This window comes from Caretta caretta, chromosome 7 (assembly GCF_965140235.1).
Source record: "Caretta caretta isolate rCarCar2 chromosome 7, rCarCar1.hap1, whole genome shotgun sequence".
NCBI lineage: Eukaryota > Metazoa > Chordata > Testudines > Cheloniidae > Caretta > Caretta caretta.
The window spans coordinates 29901378-29922676 of record NC_134212.1 but is presented as its reverse complement, the minus strand read 5'-3'; the positions used below and the strand labels follow the sequence as shown (position 1 = coordinate 29922676).

Sequence of the window (21299 nt, the reverse complement as noted above, 5' to 3'; positions counted from 1 at the left end):
TTTACAGTATCTTCACCACTACGCTACTCCACATCTGCCGCGGGCCCCCTTCCCTTCAGTGTCCCTTCACTGCCACTACATAGTTCACTCTACTTGTGTGTTACATCCTTTCACCCTGCATTTGGTCTGTTTCGATTGTCAGCTCTTCAGGGCAGGGACCATCTACTCTATACAGGGCCTAGCACAGTGGTGCCCCGTTCTGGGCTGGCCCTTCGGCACTACAGCAATAAACAGGATTACTAATCATACTCAAAGTGGAAGCCATGCTGCATTGCTGGGGGCAGCTGGGGCTAATCTAGCAGGTGTAACTAGTATGACTGAAAAAAGAACTAGTCTTTCCTCCAGCAGCCTAGCAGTGATTTGGAGAGAGACCTAAAGACAGCAGTGACCAGCCAAAGAGCCTGCAGTAAGGGACAAACCAGCATTGCATTGGGGGCTTTTCCAGCAGCTCCCGTTGGACCCGGCAACTCTTCAGTCCATTCAGTCCACACTTCCTGTGTAAGGCAAAGAGGAAAATAAATATGTCAGGCCAAGAGCTCATCTGTCTAATCACAGGAGAGGGGGGGATGACCTTCTTCATCCTCACTCCTACCAGAGAGCCCTATGCATTTAATTAAAAAATTATCCCAGTGTGAATTAGTTACAGCTGAGATGACATGCTTTTATTACTGACTGACTGCTGGGGGTTTTAACCCTTCCCCTCTGGGGTTTCCATAGACTGTACAAATGATACCATGTCATGGCAACGCGCCCCGTCCCACCTCCAAACCTCACCGAAAGTTCTTACCAACCAATGCTAGGGGGTTTTGAACCAGTAATTTGTGTCCAGTCTAAGGAGAGCTGTTACCAAGAGAGCATGTCCTTTTACTGCTGTCTGCTTCCTGCTGTTTCCCTATCATGTTTCTCACTGTTAATAAATTGGGTTTATTAGGTTTTCATGCAGAAGAATTTCAAAGTGCTTTAGGAACTATATATAGCTCGCTCTGTCCCTGCTGAGATGCAGCCACCTCTGCAACACGCAGCAGCCATTTACCAGTGTGGATCACAGCACTCAGCGGGTCGGGAGAGGGGGGGAAGTAGCCTGCGTTTGATTGCAAGTGCCAGGGCTTGAGTGGCACTTCCCCCACAACGCCGCTGCCTTGGAGAGCCAAGGAAGAACTTTCAGAGGAACTCTGACCTCAGGCACTTGCATCACTGCTGAGTCCAGGGCAATTCTTTTGTAGGACACACATGCAAATTATTTAATGAGCTACTTAGCATAAAAGCGTAAACCTCAGCTTGAAAATGGTTGTGTGAATTTGATGCAAATCCTGCCTGCCCTCAGTGAGGAAGCGCTTTGGGTGACGTGTGGGGTCTGATGGCTTGAGCGGTGGTTCCTGACAGCAAAGCCAAGAGCACGTACCTGGCATATTCACTCTGAAAATCATGTGGCTCAGTGGGACAAGATCTGTCCTATTAAGAGACCTGGCTTCTGTTCCCAGATAGCAGTATAGGCACCCTGCAGAAATATTAACAGCAGTCCATGGAAGTGGCAAGCCTCAAACTCATGGTCTCCTGGTTTGCAACTCAGTGCACCTTCCTCTCAGTCTAAGGGTGTCAGCTGAGGTGTGACAAGGCTGCCAAATGTGCGGGTGCCTGGTGAGATGCGAGGTGCATCGCGGGTTTCTGCTCAGGACTTTCTTTGATGAGCGAGGCCTTGAACATCTAGAAAGCAGTTGGAGGGCCCCACCTATGGGCCCCTCTGCTAAGTTCACAAGCACCATCTCAGATTTGGTTGGCACTGCATGCCTGCTGCAGGGTTTGTGTGTCTGTCTTTGCAGCACCTGGTGCTGGCCACTCTGAGCAGTGGGGTTCTGGGCTAGACTGGCCATGGGTCCAATGAGTCTGGGTGCTCCTATTGTTTCTCATTTTAGGCAGCATTGGCCTGATTCCCACCACAGGTCATCAGCAGGGATAGATCCTGTAACCCTCTGCAACAAAAGCACAGGCCTCTAACACTAAAGCTAAAGCAGTAACCACATAAGCTAATAAGGGATTCAGAGATGGGAAGGCCGGAAAGGCCCATTAGATCATCTATAGGGCCCTACCAAATTCACAGTCCGTTTTGGTCAATTACACGGTCATAGGATTTTGAAAATTTTACAGTTCATGATTTCAGCTATTTAAATCTGAAATTTCATGGTGTTGTAATTGTAGGAGTCCTGACCCAAAAAGGAATTATGCGGGGTGGGGTGTCACAAGGTTATTGTAGGGATGTTTGCGGTACAGCTACCCGTACTTCTGCGCTGCTGCTGGCGGGGTGCTGCCTTCAGAGCTGGGCAGCTGGAGAGCGGCGGCTGTTGGCCAGAAGCCGAGCTCTGAAGGCAGCGTCCCACCAGCAGTAGCGCAGAAGTAAGGGTGGCAATACGATACCAGGCCACCCTTACTTCTGCGCTGCTGCTGGTGGGATGCTGCCTTCAGAGCTGCTCTCCCGCCACCCAGCTCTGAAGGCAGTAAGGGGTGGCAATACCGCAACCCCTCTAAAATAACCTTGCCAACCCCCTGCAACTCCCTTTTAGGTCAGGACCCCCAGTTTGAGAAACGCTGGTCTCCCCTGTGAAATCTGTATAGTATCGGGTAAAAGCACACAAAAGACCAGATTTCGTGGGGAGAGACCAGATTTCAGAGTCTGTGGTGCATTTTTCATGGCCATGAATTTGGTAGGGCCCTAATCAACTGGTCTGACCTTCCTGATGGCCCAGGCCAAAGAACGTCACCTGTTCCCCCTGCGCTGGGGCGAGATGCGAGTGTTTGACAAAAGGCAGCCAGGCTGGATTTGGAGACACTGAGAGATGGGGAATCCCCCCCCCCCCCCCACACACACACACACTTCCCTTGGCTGTCTGTGCCAATGGTTAATCACCTGCACTGTTAAATCTTTGTGCCTTGTTTCAGTTTGAATTTTTCTGGCTTCAGCTTTCAGCCATTGGCTCTCGTGCGGTCTTTCTCTGGTAGGGATAAGAGTCTATTTTTTTTGTGTGGATCAGCTCCCAGAGCAGGACATGCCACATGTACCCAAAGTCTTCCACTGTCTGTGGTAAGAGCAGGGAGCAATTGGAGTCAGGATTCCTGTGGTCATAGTAACAAGATGCCAGGGGCTTTGAAGGCGAGGTTCTGCTACCCAGGGAGTCTGTGTGCTCTGGGAGAAGTGGCTGGAGCAGGGGATGCTGGGTATTATTCCTGGCTCTGCCACTTAGTCTGTGACTTCCCCTCTGCTGGGAATGGGGAGAATCCCCAGAGCCTTCATGTCTCTAAGCAGCTTTGAGACTGGAGGAGAAGGGCTGCTCTGGTGGTTGGGGTGCTAGCATGGGACTGGGAGACCTAAACTCAATTCCCTGCTCCAACAGACTGCTTGTGTGACCTCGGGCCTCTGTGCCTCAGTTCCCCATTTGGACAGCGGAGATAATCCTTCCCTACCTCCCAGTAAAGATTGTGAGGTGCCCAGATGCTGTGGGGGCAGAGGGCGGGGTAAGTGCTAGGAGATCTCGGATGACAGGCGCTTGGAAAATGCCAGTGTTATTCCCACAGCACAAGCTCTTCTTATGTCTGGGTCTGTCTCCAGGAGCGCTCTGCCTGCTGCTGGATCCAGAGCTCGGTAACCGGGGGATTTAAAATGGTGCTGAAAGTGAAACAGCAGCAGGGGAGTGCCTGCTTCTTACAGGACACGTGCAGGTGTGGTATTGGCGCTCCCTTCGGAGATCTGCCAGGCAGTGCATTGGAGAGCTGGCCTCTGGGACAGATGTAGGGTGGATTTCAATCCCGTCCTCGCCCCCAAGCTCCCTTCACAGCTGTGGCCAAGGATCAGCATGAGCAGGAGGCTGTGATACCTTCTCTCTATGTAGCTGGGCCCTCCAGGGTGGGGTTGGCACAGGTTGATGTGGGGGCAGTGCTGGGCCAGGTTGCCCTGCTGGTGCTGATTTGGGCACTATTCTCTGCCTGTCCTGATCCTGAACGCATGTCACACTGTCTGCTCTGTGTTGGTTACAGGGCTCAAAGAGGATCCTGAGATCCAATGAGATTGTCCTGCCGGTCAGCGGACTTGTAGAGACAGAGCTTCAGCTGACCTTCTCGCTACAGGTGAGTGCGTGCAGCTGTGGGGCTCTGAACTAGAGAGGCCTTTTCCTTGACAGGTGAGAACTCCCGTGTGGCACCAGCTTAAGGTTATGTCTCTTCCAATATACCCAAGGGCAGGTCTACACTACAGCCGGGATCCACGCTCTGAGATCGATCCACCAGTGGTTGATTTAGCGGGTCTAGTAAAGACCCACCAAATTGACTGCAGATTGCTCTCCAGTCGACCCCTGTACTCTACATCGCCCCCCCACCTCCGACGAGAAGAGTAAGGTAGGTCGAAGGGAAAGTTTCTCCTGTCGACTCCCTGTGGTGTAGACCCCACGGTAACTCGACCTAAGGTACGTTGACTCCAACTACGTTATTCATGTAGCTGGAGTTGCATAGCATAGGTCAACTTACTGCGGTAGTGTAGACATAGCCATAGAGAGAAACTTTGCATTACAATTGGAGTCCCTCAGCAGCTCAGACAGCCTCTGCTCTTGGCTGGAGGGGCCTTCCAGAGTCCTTAATGCCCACAGGGCTACAAAGCTCTTGGAAGTGGCAAGCTGAACAGGCACAGTTGCACTTAATAACACCAGGTTTCCTTGAAAGCTCCAAGCAATGACAATACCATCATCTCCTGTTTGACATTCCCCCTGCCTGCCCTCTGCCTTAAATCCAGTCTAACAGTTGGGTGGGAGACCGAAATTATATTCCCAGTGTGACCTTGGGCAAGTCCTTTATCATCCCTCTACCTCAGTTTCCCCATCTGTAAAATGGGAGCATTCTTAGGAATGCAGGATTGGACTGGACTTCCTGGGTCGTTGAGCCCATTCCCGTGGTACTGTAAGCAACCCTGCCATGCCATTAATGATGGAGGATGCAGATACTCCAGTGCTGGGACCGTACAAGTACCTAGATTGAATGAGGCAGCAATCCCAAAATCAGTGGCTTACAGCTGCACTCTCCACGCAGCGTGCCATGTTTCGTCCCTGCTGCTTGACCCCTTTGACAACTCCCTCCACCCTTGTAAGATCTTGGCAGCAGAGAAGCGACTGTGTGATAGTTCAGGCCCCAAATGTCAGCCTTGTACCATGGGACTCTTGTGTTTTCCTGATATGCTTTGTATCTTTTTGAGATGTGACCCTTCCCCTTTCATGTGGGGAACCAACCAGCATCCCTAGAGTATATGAGCCAGTGTCACTGATCACAGAGTGAAACTGACCAGCCTACTATAACTTCCTAAGCAGAGTGATATGCACAAAGCGGACTAGCTTCCCCCACGTCCCCAGTTTTTTGCCCTCTTTAAAAACACCCAAATGTTGCTGATAATACAGCATAAGAGGATTTCCAAATGATTTGAATCCTGCAGGAAAATGCACAGTGGGCAGTAATAAGAATTGATTAATTAAACTGTTGTAACGACATCCTTTGGCAGTTTCCATCTCTTTTAGCAATTGAAAGTGTTTGCAGCCAGTCCTGGCCTGGGACAGGTCCTTGGAGCAGTTCTGAATGTCCCCTTCTTCCCTGCACTCAGCCAAAAGAGTGGCATAGAAAGAGCCTTGTTATTTCTCATGTGGGATACTGTATCCTCCCTTTGTTTTTTTAAATACAGGCTCAAAATGACAATGAAGCTTTTGCCACACCTCATTGGCCAGTGAATGCAAAGTACTGCCCTGGACTGCGTATCCTGGAGCTGTGTATTGTGCTCAGACATTGAGCATAACACATTTGTCTTCCTGGATTATTTCAAGGTGTTCATGACCTGTCTGATCCCTTCCTTAAAGCCTCTCTTGTGTAGCAGCTTTTGGAAGCTGCGGTACGCTCAGAATAGCCATCCAGAACACTGCCTCTTTCAACAGTTGGCTTCCAGACACTTCTTGAAATTAACTTGGTTTCTTTCAGGAAGAAGGTATAATCAGTGGGAGGCATGGGAAGGCAGGGAACTGTCAAGCAGGACTCCTGGGTTCTGTTCTTGGTTTTTGGAAGGGAATGTGAGCTAATGGGCAGAGCAGGGACTGAAATCCAGGAGTCGTGGGTTCTAGTCCCAGCTCTGCTATTCCCTCAGTTTGTCCTTGGCTCAAGGGTAAAATCACTGGCACTTCTAAAAATGCAGTTCTAAAGACCCATTTTCATAAGTGATTTAGGAGCCCAAATCGGACTCAGTGGGATGTAGGCTCCTTAATCACTTTAGTGCTTTTGAAAACGTCATCTTTCAGTGCTGCAATTTTGCCACGTGTAAGATGGGAATAATTTACCTGCCTCCCAAAGAGAGAGGAGGATTAAAGTTCATAGAGCACTTGGATTCCTGGAGGAAGACATGACAGGAGGGCAGAACGTTATTCCCCCTCCCTCTGTGCTTGGTCTCCCTGCGCAATGCTAGTTGCCATCTGCAAACCTAGCATGGGTTGTTTCCAGAGAAGACACTTCTGCTCACGTTGTTACTCATGCAGGTAGTGGCATGAGATTTTCCCATCCTCTTTCTCCTGCCAGTGGAGCTGCAGCCACCCTGCCCCCGGACAGAACAGCTCACCCTCTGTGCCTGACTGTCCGCTGTGCTGCATAAATCCCTGCTTCCCGGGACAAGCAGTTACGAGCTCTGAGAATTGTAAATGTGTGCCCCTTATGGTCTTGTTGAGCCTTGGCTGCTGCTCACCATGCAAGCTGGATCCCACCAGGGGGCTGATCACCAAACAGGTGTGGACGGGATCTTAGATCCCACTTCCATGGCTTTGTCATACTAGCTCTGAGCACCACCCCATGTAGCCTGGCCGCCTGCTTTTACTGATCAGACCAAGCACTGTGCCTAAGGTGGGAGCTGCTATTTGGTGCCTGGGAGGAAGATGCACGAGGCTTTGCTACCCAGTGCTGTCCATGGAAGAGGGATAGGATGGGGGGATGCCTCCCTGAGCACTAGAGCTCTCCTCTGAACCCCTGGAAACATGAGATGTGATCATCATCGTAGCTTGGCCAATAAGCCTTCTCCTGAGCCTCAGAGGCTCCGCATGACCTGACAGGTCTTCCTCCAGTGGAAGCCGTGGCATGTATTGACCACCCTCTGCACGTCCGCTATAAGCAGGGCACCATGCTTCCTCCTGGCTACCTGGCAGCCTGGGCGAGCAAGTGTCCGCTAGGCCGGTCTTCAGCAGTGTGCCCGCACTCACCATCAGCCCGTGATGCGTGTTGGGAGAGTCTCTCTCTAGCAGGGCTGGACATGGGGTTTTTAGCAGCCTTCCTGAGTACCCCCATGGGAGCCCCCAGACAGATCTCTGCCCCCCACACCCTTGCACTGGGCCACCTGGCACCCCAAACATACCGGGCTCTCATGCGGCCCCCTGTTGTTGCTGCTCCCTTGACTGTCACTTGCCCTTGCAGTACCCCCACTTCCTGAAGCGAGATGCCAACAAACTGCAGATCATGCTACAGAGAAGGAAGAGATACAAAAACCGGACCATCCTGGGCTACAAGACTCTGGCTGTTGGGCTCATCAACATGGCTGAGGTGAGGAGGAGGAGGGAGGCCCCAGGAACGGCCATGGGGAAGAAGTGATTACATGTAACCTCCCCCCCTCTTTAGCTCAGGCAGAGGCAGAGTGCTGTGTCCCTAGGCTGGGCTCAGAGGTGGGACCTAGCCAGAGACACCTAGACCAGCTGAGCTGTCTCAGTCTTGTGTCAGCTTGGCCCATGTGGGGCCACAGTCTCGGTGTGGGTGATGGGCTCGGTAGTCTCAGTAGCCTCCTGCGGGGCCCGCTGGGAGTACATGCCACGTGGTGTCTCCCCTGCCCAGGTCATGCAGCACCCCAGCGAAGGAGCTCTGGTGCTTGGACTCCACAGTAACGTGAAGGACGTCTCTGTGCCCGTTGCTGAGATTAAAATCTACTCTCTGTCCAGCCAGCCAATTGATCACGAAGGGCTTAAGTCGAAACTGTCCGGTAAGGAGGGGACTAGTTTGGGGTGGTGGGGCTTGGGCATGGAGTATCCAGAGGGGAAGTTCATTGGCTGCCGTGGAGCCAGCATCACTAGGCAGGTGCACAGCTCGGTAATACTCAGTTAGTACAGCGAGCTGCAGCTATTGCCAAGATGGGGCCCAGGTGTTTTCGATCCTCTCCATTGAGCATGTGCCCCCCTCCCTCCCTGCTGGGAGAGGGGTGGGTGGCAGGGGACACGGCGCTGGAGGTGGTGCCTCCTTCAGATGAAGCAGAGCCAGTGTCCTGACCTGGTCATTAAAGTTCCTGAGTGAGTCACTTGCTGTCTGCTAGAACTGGGGTATTGGAGCCAGTGTCCTGGCCAAACTCCACCAGGGGGAATTATGTTCTAAATTCCCTCCCCGCTCTGCCTTTTCCCTGGGACCGAGAATTCTTTCCTTCCTGTCCTGAGCTGTTATAGAGGGTGGCTACACGTTCCTCCCCAGAGGGAGTTGCATTTCCACACTGTGGCAAAAACACTTTTCTCCAGAGGCTTGGCTTGACTAAAGTCTCAGAAGCAGAACAGATTTTTCTTGATCCCTGAAACCTACCAGCTGTAAAAGCCACATGCCTGCTGGTTCCATTCTGCATTGTACAGCTCTGCTAGTCTCTTGTATGCATGGTTGGAGGCAGTGCCTTAGAAAACACATGGAGCCTCTTCAGTTACATTCTATCCCTGCGCAGCTACATGTGTTCCTGGTGCTTCTGTGGCACAGCTCAGGTGCGAACAGCAGCTGGCTGGGCATCAGCCCCCTCTTGGTTACCTGTACAGCGATTCAGTCTCGGGTTTTAATGTGTTTAATCTGCAGAAGTGAAGGCAAAACCCTGCTCAGGGCCCAGTTCCACCACGTCCATTCGCATCAGATCTTGTTTGAACAATGGAGGCTAATTCCTTCCAACACGGCTATATTTAGCCCTGCGTCTTGGAATCCTTCCGTTTATGATACTGTCGTGGATGGCTGCCTAGGCAGTAAATCTGGTTGCCAGGGAAACTGATGGAGATGCAGGCTCTGTGTTGGATTTATTTTAATATTTGGGTTTATTCCCAGTAACTGCGTGACCTGACAAGGGAAAGCAGTGGGCACTGATGGGGGTGGGGGGGGCACCTGTTAATCTGGAAATCTGCACCCTTTCCTGTCTGGCATATTGAGGCAAATAGAAATCAGTCCAGGTCTCTCATAGACAGAGCCTAAGTTCCTCTGTGGTGGCAGAATTTAGTCTTTGCCACAGAATCGTACTCTTTTATCTAGCTTTCATTAAAAACAAATCTGTGCAGTTCTTTTGGTTGCTGCACATGTGAAGGATGTAGTAGTGTCTGCCTTAGTCTGCAGGCAGCCTGAAACAAGCATCATCAAATGGAACCTCATTCATCTCAACAGGATGTTAACTCTGAAGCATACCGATGACAATGTACATGTCAATATGGTTAACAATTTAGCTGCTGAGCATATTAGTGGAGACATCCCCCCAGTGTGTATGTGGTGCGTGTGCCACACCCCTTGGCCCTATCTTCTAGGAAGTCTGTGTGTGTGTGTGTGTGTGTTAATGCTCGTAAAGTGCTGTGAGAGCCTCCAATGAAAGGCACTAAAGAGGGGCCAGGCTTGTTGCTGCAAAGGGAGAGGTGGTTCTACTCTGCTAGATTGCGTGAGGAAACAGGAATGTAAATATTGTGAGCCATGAAATCCTCTCTCTCAAACTCCAGCACCAGCTGCTCTTTGTCCTTGAGTGAGAATTTAAGCAATTATTTTATTTTAATAGTGTCCAAGGATGACTCCCCACCCCCAAAAGACACTAACCAGATACAAATAACTGTCTGTCAAATAATGGGAAATACCAGATGGTCCCAAAGGGAGTGCAGGGAGCTGTTTGCAGCTCAATAATCAGCACAGTTCCCAAGTTCATCAGTCAGTCCATGGCCAGCTCCTCTCAGATGTTGGGCTGGCTCCATATTCCACACTTCTCCACACCCTGCACAGAGCGACTGTTCTCTAGTCATTGGATGCAGGCAGGGCTGCAATCAGAAGTGCTATGGGCTGCTATGGGCCATGGGGATGCTGTCTTTGGACATGACTGAAGGAGAGGGGCAGAGGAGGATTGACTGGGCGTGTGCTAGTTTATTTGCTCCTTTAGGGCGTTTGAAAGGATTCTTTTGCTTTTACCTTAGATGTATCAGGGATGGCTGTTCCCTGGGGTTTTGAGACCCCAAAGAAGCTGCCTGGGAGCTTTCTCATCCCTTAAATGAAGTGGGGAGGGGTTGAATCTTCAACAGACTTTATTTTCTACCAGCTTTTCATCCAGTGGAAGGCTGGCCTGGTGGCTCAGCACTTGCCTAGGAGACCTGGGTTTGACTCCCTGGGCCACCTTGAGTAAGTCCCTTATGGTAACCGTGCCTAAGTCCCATTTCCAAACACGACTTAGGGAGCTTGAGTCTCATTGAAAGTCACTGGGATTTAGGTGCCGAAGTGCCCGAGTTACCGTGGAAGGAAGGCCTTACGTGCCGAAGTAAAGGATGGGGATACATGTCTCCAGGAGCTCAAGCTATTTAGCTTAATAAAGGGAAGGTTCAGGAGTGACTTGGTCCGTAAGCTCCCACGCGGGGAACAGAAATTGGCTAATGGGCCCTTCAGTCTGGCAGACAAAGGTCTAACAAGAGCCAGGGGCTGGAAGTTGAAACTAGATGAATTCAGACTAGAACTAAGGCATACATTTTTCATAGGGAGGGTAATTAAGTATTGAAACAACCTGCCACGGGCTGTGTTGGATTCTCCATCACTGGTAATTCTTAAACCAAGGTTGTCTGTTTTCCTAACAGCTCTGCTCTAGTTCAACCAGGTGTTGGTGCAGAGAAGCCCTGAGGCCTTGGCTATGCAGGAGCTCAGACTAGATGACCACAATGGTCCCTTCTGCCCTTACAGTCTATGAATCTAAGCCACTCAAATGTGACCCTTCCCTCGGTGCCTTGGTTTCCCCATCCCCCCAGTTGGGTCACTAATCCGGCTTTTCTTCAGCCTCTTGCCTGTTTAGACTGTAAGTCCTTCGGGTCCTAGCTCCCCTGGTGTCTGTGCCACCCCCCAGCAGAGCAGGGCATCCAGGCACTACTGTGGCACAACCCAGCTTTCGAAAGAGTCGGCATAAAAGGCCTTCTCAAGCAGACCTGCCTCGGTGAGTCCCATGGTGCCGGAGCCCTCTTAGCTCTCCGGTCACCCACAGAACCTTCCAGGGTAGCCGAGGTCTGAATTTCTAATGGAAAGCCAAGCCACTAAAGCCTCTCTTGTCTATATTGTGCATGACCAAAAAAGGACACACGCTTCTCTTTCGGATCACCCTTAAAACTGAGTCCTGACCACTCTGTGGCTACATATGGCCGCGTGGTATTTTCCACTAGAGAAGGCGTGTGCTTGTCTGATGGTGGAGAGGCCCAGTGCTGGCTGCCTGCTATCCCATCTGTAACATAGGCCAGGCTATACAGAGACTAGGGCTCTGGCTGGACTGCACTGCCCTGGAGGACTAGTCTGCACTGCTGAGCACGCTCTGACCTGCTAGGCTGTGATGTGTGGTGTCCTGGACCCTATTCTGCTGACAGCGCTAAGCTCTCAAGCTGGACTTCCAGCCTAACCCCAGCTGTGTCTTCCAGATCGGTCCCCTGACATCGACAACTACTCGGAAGAGGAGGAGGAGAGCTTCTCCTCGGAGCAGGAGGGCAGCGATGATCCCCTACACGGACAGGTAACCCCGCACCTCCCCCTTCCCAGTCTGCTGCCCCCTCAGAGTGCTCAGGGCAGAGCTCCATTGTAAGGCATTACAAAGCAATAGGCTGGCTGGGCCTGGCTGCCTCCATTTGCAAACCCCTCTTTCCATGGGTTCAGGCTTTCCTCCAGTCCTGATCTCTCCGCAGCAGGGGGGGTTTTCACCTGGTTTCTGCCTTTAACCCTCCCCAGCCCCGTTTACTTCAGTGGCTGAATCAAGGCAGAGACGAGTGCCCCCAGCGAGCTCTGAAAAAGATGCTAAGTAGCTCCCCCTTCCAGCCTGCACCTCTGGGGGCAAAGGGAGCAAGAGGTGGTACTGTGCAAGCCAGGCTGGGAGCTGGCTCTGGGAGCCACCCCCCTTTGGGAAGGGAGGGGAGAGGCAGACAAGCTGCAGAGCAGCCTCCCTTTGGGATCTAGCTGAGGACTGTGGACTCCAGGCCACTGATCCCTTGGCTGGCTGCCCCAAGTGGTCACCTATGACTGGGCTGCTGCTAGAGGCAGCCTATGTGGAACTGTACCTGCCTGGAGCTGAGCTGCTGTGGCCCGAGGACCAGGGAGATCCTGGTTAAGAGAGCTAGCTATGGCAGTGTGGCCAGGCTTCCATAGCCCCAGGGCCTGGGGGTATTATTTCTCTGAATGTGCTGTCTCCCCTACCCCACAAGGACTTATTTTACGAAGATGAGGATCTCCGGAAGGTGAAGAAAACGAGGCGGAAACTGGCCTCGGCCTCGGCAATCACTCGGGTGAGTGTGTTCTGCGGGTGCGCTGGCTGGCTGGTCGCCTTCTGGCTCCAGTCTGGTGCGAGGCCTGGTGCATGCCGGCCGGGCCAAGAGGGTCTCTGAACTGGTCATAAGCAGCCTCCGGGGGGACTGGATGGCTCTGGGACTTGGGATGGGGCAGAAGGAGCCATTCGCCTCTCTAAGTGACCACTATTCAGCACATTCAGACACGCTGCTGGGGGAGCTATGCAGCGGCAATCTCCAGAGCTGTCAGGCTGTCCCCTTTCCACCGCACTGTCGCTTGTCCAGGCGTGGCTGTTTGACCTAAGCCGTGGCTGGTAAGCTCTGCCCTGTCTCCTAGGAACTGGCCTGCAGTAATGCTGCCTCTCACCATGCCCTGCTCAGAAGGCAGTTACCAGAGCTGCTTGCATGCCTCTCCTTTAACACCTAGCTGTGATAACCGCCTCTGAGCTGCATGCAGCTGCTATGCCTGCTTTCAGCCTTGCCATCTCGCACAGTGAGCTTGGCTGGTTTGCAAGCTAAGCAGGCTTGCTCTGGGCTAGACCTCCGGAGGACGAGCCAGAGGTGCAGCGTGGAAACGTGTGGGTGACTCAGGAGGAGTAGTGCTCCCCTCTGGGTTGGTGCTAACCCCAGTGCACCAGCATGGTGCTAGGGAGTGCTGTGCTTCACTCTGCATGTTCCCTATGTCCAGCCCTGCATCAGGTTTGGAAACTGGTGGACTTTGAACTGTCACTTAGGGCAGCATTTCTCAACCGCGGCCACTGTGGCACCCAGTGAGTTCTCCACTTTCCCAGAGGCGGTGGGGCTCAGGCTTTGGGCTTCGGCCCTGGGGTGGCAAGGTGGCAGGCCGCAGGCTCTGGCGGTGGGGCTTCAGGTTCTAGCCCGCTGCTGCCTCCCCTGGCCCCCCATCCAGGGTTTAATTTGTCCCCAGGCTTGCCAGGGCAGAGTAAGTCTGCTGTGGAATGTGATACTTGTATGTTTGCTAATATCACTTTTCACAACGGTCTTACTAGCTAGCAATAAATAAATGACCATGATTTGGATGTGTATATGTGCATATTTGTTTGTTTTTCCTAAAATTAATCAAGTATTTTAGGAAAAAATGTGAAAGTGGCCACCAGCAAAAGTTGGTGGCCGCACTCAGAGGCCACCAAAAAATTTGTCCTGAGAACCCCTGATTAGGGTAACTGGGATTATCTGTGGGGCGATGTGATATTCTCCTTCCATTGGCCCCTCAGTCGCGCCTACAGCAAAGGCCTGCACCCCCTCATTGGGGCCCCTGATTCCTGTTCCCTTTCTTGGTGTCACTGTAACGAGTCAATGGCACCGTTTCTTCACAGCAGCCAAATATAAAGCAGAAGTTTGTGGCTTTACTGAAGAGGTTCAAGGTGTCGGATGAGGTAGGTGCAGCCCTTCCCTGTCTTGTTGCAAATGCCTTCGCTATTTCCGTGGTCTCTTGTTGGTAGATGGGCTGTGATCCAGATCAGGTGAAATGCATCCCTCATCACTGTTCTTCCCTCCTCCAGATGAATGGCAGTGTGAGCTCCAAACTCAAGTCCTTCAATGGTTTGTCTCGTTTTTGTTGTTGGAAGGAAGGGGAGTAGGGTCTAGTGGCTAGAGCAGAGAGGGGCTGGGAGCCAGGACTTCCGGGTTCTGTCCTAGTTCCTCCACTGAGTCATTCATGGCAAATCCCATCACTTCTGTGCCAGGTTCTCAATCCCCTGCTCTAATCATGAAGCCATCTCTCCCTCCCACACTCCCCTTCCAGCAGTCTGACCTCTGTTACCAGTTACCCCCAGCTCCAACCTCTGGACCCCATTTGTCTCAGAGCTGCGGATAGAACCCGGGGGTCCTGAATTCCAGCCCTCCTATTCTGACTACAAGATCCCTCTTCCCCTCAACCTTCTAACAACCAAAGGATCAGGAGGTGAATGAGACTAAGTAGGGGCCCCTCCTGCTTCATGGGCTAAAGCAGCCGTGTGCTGCTGGGTGTTAGACATGCCTGTGAGAGCAGTGTAGTCCATCATCTGCCTCGGAGGTTTCTTGGAACTCTTCCTGAACCTTCGGTGATAGCCGTTCTCTGACATGGGATCTGGGACTGGCCGGGCCATTGCTCTGTGGGTGACTCTCGATGTTCTCTGGGAGATGTCAACCGACAGCTGATTGGTGGGGTGTTAGACCCTTGACATGCCATTGGCTGGGGAAGGAGAGCCACGAGCAGGAGGAGGTCCTTCAGGCTTCTTCTAGCACTCACTCCCGTGGGCTTCCACAAAATATGCAGTCTCTACTCCGGGTTGCCTGGCCCTGGTCTAGTCTGGAGTCTCCTGCCCGCAGGTTGGCTTTGGCCTGGAGCACGTCTCCAGGGAGCAGATCCGAGAGGTGGAGGAGGACCTGGACGAGTTGTATGACAGCCTGGAGATGTACAACCCCAGCGACAGTGGCCCGGAGATGGAGGAGACGGAGAGCATCCTCAGCACGCCCAAGCCCAAGCTCAAGTGAGTGCTGGCAGTGGGGGCAGCACGGTGAGCGACAGCTGCAACAGGGAGTGAACCTGGGCTGGTGGGACCAATGGGACACGGCAGCTGCTCCCAGCTCTGCCACTGCCTTGCTGAGTGAACTTGGGCAAGTCGCTTCCCTTCTCGGTGCCTCAGTTTCCCCTCCCACCTTCTCCTGGTCTCATCTGTTTAGACTGAGAGCTCCTCAGGGCCATGGCTAGTATCTTGCCACACATTTTGTGCAGCATCTGACATAGCAGGGTCCTGATCTTGGCTGGGGCCTCCAAGCACTCTTGTAATACTACTGATAGTGTGGGCTGGGGGACTAGGAGTCAGGGCTCTGGGAGTCTCTTCCCATATGACATTGATGCAGCAAGTATCTACAGTGCTCCGTGACTGTCTGTGAAACACTGTTGTTATTTACACTGTGGTAGCTCCCAGAGGGCCCAGGTTCATTGTGCTGGGTGCTGTATGAACCTGTAACACAGATGCGCTCCCTGCCCTACAGAGTTCACAATCCAGCCATGAGACTAGACAGCAAGGAGAAGGGAGCACAGGGTGCCCCTGAGATGGTTGAAAATGATTGTAATTCTCCATGAGTGACAGTGTAAGTCTCCACAGTGCTTTAGGAAACAGCTGCATTGAAGTGCAGCTAATTCTGGGGTGGAGCGCAGCCGCCGCTGTGTCAGTGACATAAGGGTGCATGTTGGCTAAGGACACTAGAGGGGAAAAGGGCCCTGCATCTCAACTGCACATTCAGAGCCCCCCATCCAACAAGCCTCATGGAAACTACCCAAATGGGCTGAGACTCAGGATCTCCGTTAGTACATCCATCCAGTCTGGAATCAGAGCGCTGATGCTCTAGGGCTCTTCCCCTGCAGCTGAGACTGGTGTCACATGCCTTCCCCTGGGAACTGAGGATTAATTAGGATTTGTGCAGCCCTTGGAGATGCCTGGATGAAAGGAGTGATCTGTTCAGCTAGGTTGTTTCTCGCCCTGCTTTGCTCATGCATGCCAGCCACTGCTGCTGCAGACCCTTCTCCTGAGGGTGTCCCCCCCCCCCCCTCAACACCCCACCCAGTCCCCCCCTCAACATCACAGTCTATAACACCTCTACCGCACCTGCCCTCACAAGCCCTTGGGCACTCTGAGAGGCTGCCTGAACAGGATTCCTGCCATCTGCCTAGAGCTATGGCTTCAGTCACGGTGCTTCACGGACCCCAGTAAGGAGCTCATTCCTTTGCTCTCACCATTAGACACACCTCCCCTCCCAAACCTGGGAACAGAGCCCAGGATTTCTGGCTCCCAGCACCTCTGCTCTAACCCCTACACTCCCCTCCCCTCCAAGAGCTGGGGATAGAGCCCAGGAATCCCCATTGCCAGCTCTGGTCTGGTCTAACCCACTGGACCCCAATCACTTCCCGTAAGTTGGAAGAGAACCCAGGAGTCCTGGCTCCCAGCCCTGTGCCTTACCCACATGGCGGTCTGTGGGGAGTGCAGTTCTATCGCAGGGGGCTTGGGGGCCCTTCTCCAGCATTGCCAAATGGGCTGGGAGTTGCTGTTGCTGAGAGGTTGATCAGGGGCTGTGGAAAACCGGCTCCTTAGATCACGGCCATATTCGGTGTGAGTCACAGCCAAGGCCAACATCGCACGTGCTTAATCAGACACCAATAGCAATCTGAGGCCCCCCCCTCCCCTTCCCAAAGCAAGTGTGGGCTGCCAGTCCAGCCCTACCAATAACACACCATCTCCTCCTCCCGCACCTGAGCTGTGCTCTGTTCTCCCCCACAGAGCACAGCCAGTGATCTCGCCCCCCCAGGCTCTGGTGCTTGCTGTCCCCGCGCTGCCCAGCTCTCAGCATCGCTGTAGCTGCTCATGTCCCTCGCTGCTCTGATCCAGCCCTGGCATAGCACCACAGCCCCGGCGAAGGGCTGCGCGGCTCTCCTAAACGCCAGCCTGGCTCTGATTGGCCCGAACTGCATCCCTGACGCCAGGCCGCTCCCTAGGGCTACCGCGAGCCAGAGCTTGAGATGGACTTGCTGGGCTCAAGGCCTGGTGGGTTGGGGTTCAAACACCGGATCAGGAGCACTGAGCTGTAGCTGACTGTGCAGAAGCTTTCAGCCACACACAGGCTACAACAGGGGACGAGGTGCTGGATCTCCTGGTTCTGTCCTGCCCCAGTCTTGCCACCCAAGGGCCTTGGCATCTGCGCCCTTCCCCTCTCTGTAGCTCGGCTCCCCCATCTCCTGGGGAAGGCATGCGAGATGGATGGCTTGTGTACGTTTCTCCCGGAGACTGGTGTGACTGAAGCTGTGAATGGAAGCCAGGATACCAGGCCACCTGGATGTAAGAGAAGGCCTTGTTGCGATTTAGCTGTAACCCATTCCCAGACGTTGCACTGGGTTGTGGGAAATCGCTGCAGCTTTTGCGTTTGGACTCGTATTGGTTTCACACTGGTGCAATGGGGTTAGCGCTCCCAGTAAATGGACCAATGCGAGTCGAACGGAGAGAAGCCAGGCCTAGCCCAAACCAGCCTTGCAGGCTTGTGTGCTGACTGAACTCCTGCAGGGTGTTATGGTACTGCAGCTCTGTGGGTGGCCCAGGACTCAGGCTAACCTGACATAGGCCCCTCTGGTACCAGAGCAAGGCTGATCGGCGCACACACTCGCGTGGTGTCAGGGAGATCAGTGCAAATCCCCACACGGACACACTCTGATCTCGGTTTGAATTAACCCTGTTCCCAGACGACTTGAGCTGCAGCGTTCACAGGGCCTTTGGCACCAGACTAGTTCGGTCTGTAAGTGACACCGTCTCAGCTTTCTCACGCAGACGAGGCCTGCTGTGTGTCTGCCCAGCCCCCAACCTTCCCTGCTTGGAGCTAGGAGGGGCCCAGCAGCACTGCAGCGTTTCCAGGGAGAGAGGCCCCTGGAGAGAGCCCCTTGTGGGTAAGGTGAGCCTGTCGCTCCAAACCAGGCTGGGCGTTAGATGCTCCGTAGCGGAGATGGTGCCGGGGAACCTGGAAGGGACGGGAAGCCCTGCGCTAGCGTTCATTGCTTGCCAGTGCGGAGTGCCTCTTGCAGAGCCATGCAAACCGTGGGAGGAAATGGGTCTTTAAATATCAGCCAAAGTCTCCGCCGTGCAGGCCGGCCCATAGGCACTGAAATACGCCCGGGATTCGCGCAGGCCGTCCCTGGGGCTTGAATCCCTCTAACCCTCTCCTCGCCCTGGGCCAGGGTCTGCAGAAGCACTTTGTTCCCTGATCCGCTGCATCTCTCCCTGCTAGGCCTTTCTTCGAAGGGATGTCTCAGTCCAGCTCCCAGACAGAAATTGGAAGCCTTAACAGCAAGGGGAGCCTGGGCAAAGATGCCACCAGCCCGGTGAGTCATCGCACAGGGAGGGAGTGGGTCTCGTGTTCCAGCTGGGGGTGCCAGACGTAGTGGGCCCATGTGGGGGCCCATGTGGGTCTGGCTGCGTGGTGATTCGCAGCTGGTATATGTCACGCTGAGGCTCGGACCTCGACTTCCAACGCATGTGAATGCAGTCGCAGGATCTCTGCTGGAGCCAGGTGGCTGCGGGAGTGCTGTGCACGGACAGGTGCCATCTCCTCCCTGAGCACTGCTGAACGGCCGCGTGCCGCTTGGCCTGGGGACTGGCTGAGGCAGAGCAGCGCGGCCTGTCAGTGCAATGGGCAGCTGCCTGTGCCTCGTAGTCACTAAAATCTTAGCCAGCACCTATCCTGGCCAGTTTGAACTGCCCCCCAATCCTCCCTCAGTCCAGGCAGCTTTGGTGCACAGAAGGGCAGTGGGGCCTCCCCTTTGGCACCACGGTGCTCCCCAGCTCCTAGGCAGAGTTTGCTTCCTGAGAGCCCGGCACATACAAACTGGGTTTTCTAACACCAGTGTTTGTAAAAGGCCAAGCTGCTTCTTATCAGCATTGATTATCTGTATTCGGCAACATACAATACCCCCACTCCTGGCCGAGCCCCCGGTGTGCTAGGTGCTGTACGAACACTGAGAGCTGCCAGTCCAGTGTCAGCCAGAAGCCGGCTGGTGGACACAGGCAGATGGGCAGTGAAGCCCAAGGAGGCCATGAAGCGTTCCTGCTCAGCACAGTGGCAATGCTGCCAGGGGATGCCCGGAGTGTGCCTGGCCCTTCATACCTTGCCCAAAGAGCTTCACTGTCTCGACGGAGCACTCAGCCAAGGGGGGCAGGACTCCAGGGGATGAGCTGGGAAGCACTGTTGGGATCCTGGCTGGGCCAGTGACTCTGAGCAGCGGCCCTTGGGGTGGCTGAGGAGGAGTGAGCACAGTAGGGCAGTGTCTGCCCCAGACCTGTAAACCCCCCATCCTTCTGCCCTTGGCTGGTTTTTCAGATGGACGCAGCCGTCGGGGACAAGTTGAAACCTTCGCGGAATAAAAACCTGGACGACAGCCTCAACGAAATAGACACCCTGGTAATATGCCCCAGCCACGCTGGCTTGCTCTCCCCTCGGTGCTCTGCCTGGCTTAGGAGCTGGAGCAAGGGGGACATGGCATGTACAGGCCCCTCCCTTTTGGGGGAGCTCACATGCCCAAGGTAACACCCTGTGCTGGTGCCCGTTTGCCCCAGGAGGCAGCATGGCCTAGTGGGTAGAGTGCCAGGAAGCTGAGCTCAGGATGGGGGCATACAGCCCCTCTGATAATGGAGCCCAATTTGTCTCAAGTTGGCACCTCCAGTCAGTGGCTGCTTGGTACGACACAGTCGGTGGCTTTTGGCTGCGAACTGTCCCCTGCTAGGGCCCCAGCTGCTGATGGCCAGAAGGAGCTCTGGAACCTCCTCGTTCCCTTTCCATGTCCGTAGGAAGCGAGCGAGCAGGACACGTTCGGAGACTCCAGCACCACGTTAGTCATCCCCGAAAAAGTCAAGACGCCCATGAAGAGCAGCAAGGGGGAGCTTCAGAGCATAGCATCACCCAGGTAAGCTGCCTGCTTTGAAACCAGGGATGGGAGACGTGGATTGCATAGAACAGCAGGTGACTGCCTCTAGGGGCACTGGCTCCAGGCCAGCCCAGGGCAGGGCTTGGCTGGCTCAGAGGGCAGAGAATAGGTCATTTCCCTTTCCCCTTTAGGGAGCTGGCTCCTAGCCAGGCTGATAGCTATCAGCCATTGCTCCCCTTCCATGGCCTGTCTTGATGTAGCTCTTAATAGACAGGTTCCACCTCCTTGTCCGTTCCCAGGCGGGCCCTTTCCCCAGCGCTCTGCAGGGTTGGGGTCAGATTCTGCTCGACACCCAGGGAGGAGGCTCCTTGACCTCACAGCCAGTGGAACTCGATTTCTCTTATTGAATTCTCCCTGAGCACAGGCTCTCTGCGGGCGTTACTTGAACTGTCACTCCAGCCCCAAAATCCCAGGGGCACGCATCCCTCGCTTGTCATAGGTCACTGATGTCTCACACTAGCAGGCTGGGGGATGAGATCACCAGGATCAGTGGGGTTTGCCCCTCGGAGGCAATCCCTGCTTTGTGCTCTCCAATGAGTTGGCCCTGAACTGGAGCGGTTCAAAGCAAACTGCTGGTTACAGCCCTGCCGAGATTCCCCGCCAGAACAACCTGGTGTGTTGCACCTGAACAGCCTGAGACCCTCCCAGAGAGAAAGGGGATGTTGCAGGAGTCAGGAGGCCTGGGTGGCATCTCTGGCTCTGCCCTTGGAATGTGTGGTTTTCACTAAGTCGCCTCAGTTTCCCCATATCAGGTGTTGGGCGCTCAGAGGACTGTGTGGCATTCTGCATCCAGTACCCAGCATTAGGCATCTTCCCCTGGCTAGGGGTTTCTGGTCCGGTCTGCTATTGCCCATTCCATCCCAGGCCAGGGAGGGTGGCGATGCCTTATGGCTCTGAGCCTCCAGCACTGGATGGTCTGTGGGCAATCTCGATGTGGCTGTATTTGAACCTTTGACTGTGTGGTGTCGGGCCCCCATCCCGTCCCCGATATTCCCTGTGGGTACCGGGCCTCCCCCGCTGTGAAGGCAGTGGGGCCGTGCCGGAGCTGCACTGAGTGAAGGATTGGATCCACATACCTGGTGTGTTCAAATGTCCGTACGTTCCCAATGGAAACCTGCCAATCCGGAGGGTGCTGTGTACTCTGGGGGTGCCACCTGTGCAGGGCAGGAGGACAGGCCTCGAGAGGTGTTTGCTTGGAGACACTATGGACAAAAGTGCAGCTTCAGCGTGCGACGCAGGCCCACCGTGCTGGCTCCTCTCCCAGATGCTATGGGGGCGGGGACGAC

At 54.1% G+C, this 21299-nt stretch overlaps 1 protein-coding gene across 5 annotated transcripts in view; it reads left to right on the top strand.

The window, feature by feature from the left end:
• PACS1 (phosphofurin acidic cluster sorting protein 1) overlaps nucleotides 1-21299 on the top strand; it is a 105692-nt gene that overhangs the window by 63211 nt on the left and 21182 nt on the right. For 3 of the 5 annotated variants that reach the window (XM_048857060.2, XM_048857058.2, XM_048857061.2), the window contains exons 3-12: nucleotides 4027-4116; nucleotides 7468-7593; nucleotides 7879-8023; nucleotides 11691-11782; nucleotides 12465-12545; nucleotides 13883-13942; nucleotides 14877-15037; nucleotides 18321-18414; nucleotides 19410-19490; nucleotides 19877-19992. In XM_048857060.2, the coding sequence (XP_048713017.1) occupies nucleotides 4027-4116; nucleotides 7468-7593; nucleotides 7879-8023; nucleotides 11691-11782; nucleotides 12465-12545; nucleotides 13883-13942; nucleotides 14877-15037; nucleotides 18321-18414; nucleotides 19410-19490; nucleotides 19877-19992 (1046 nt within the window). The remainder of the gene's footprint in view (nucleotides 1-4026; nucleotides 4117-7467; nucleotides 7594-7878; nucleotides 8024-11690; nucleotides 11783-12464; nucleotides 12546-13882; nucleotides 13943-14876; nucleotides 15038-18320; nucleotides 18415-19409; nucleotides 19491-19876; nucleotides 19993-21299) is intronic. The other 2 variants (XM_048857059.2, XM_048857062.2) reach the window with 2 other exon arrangements.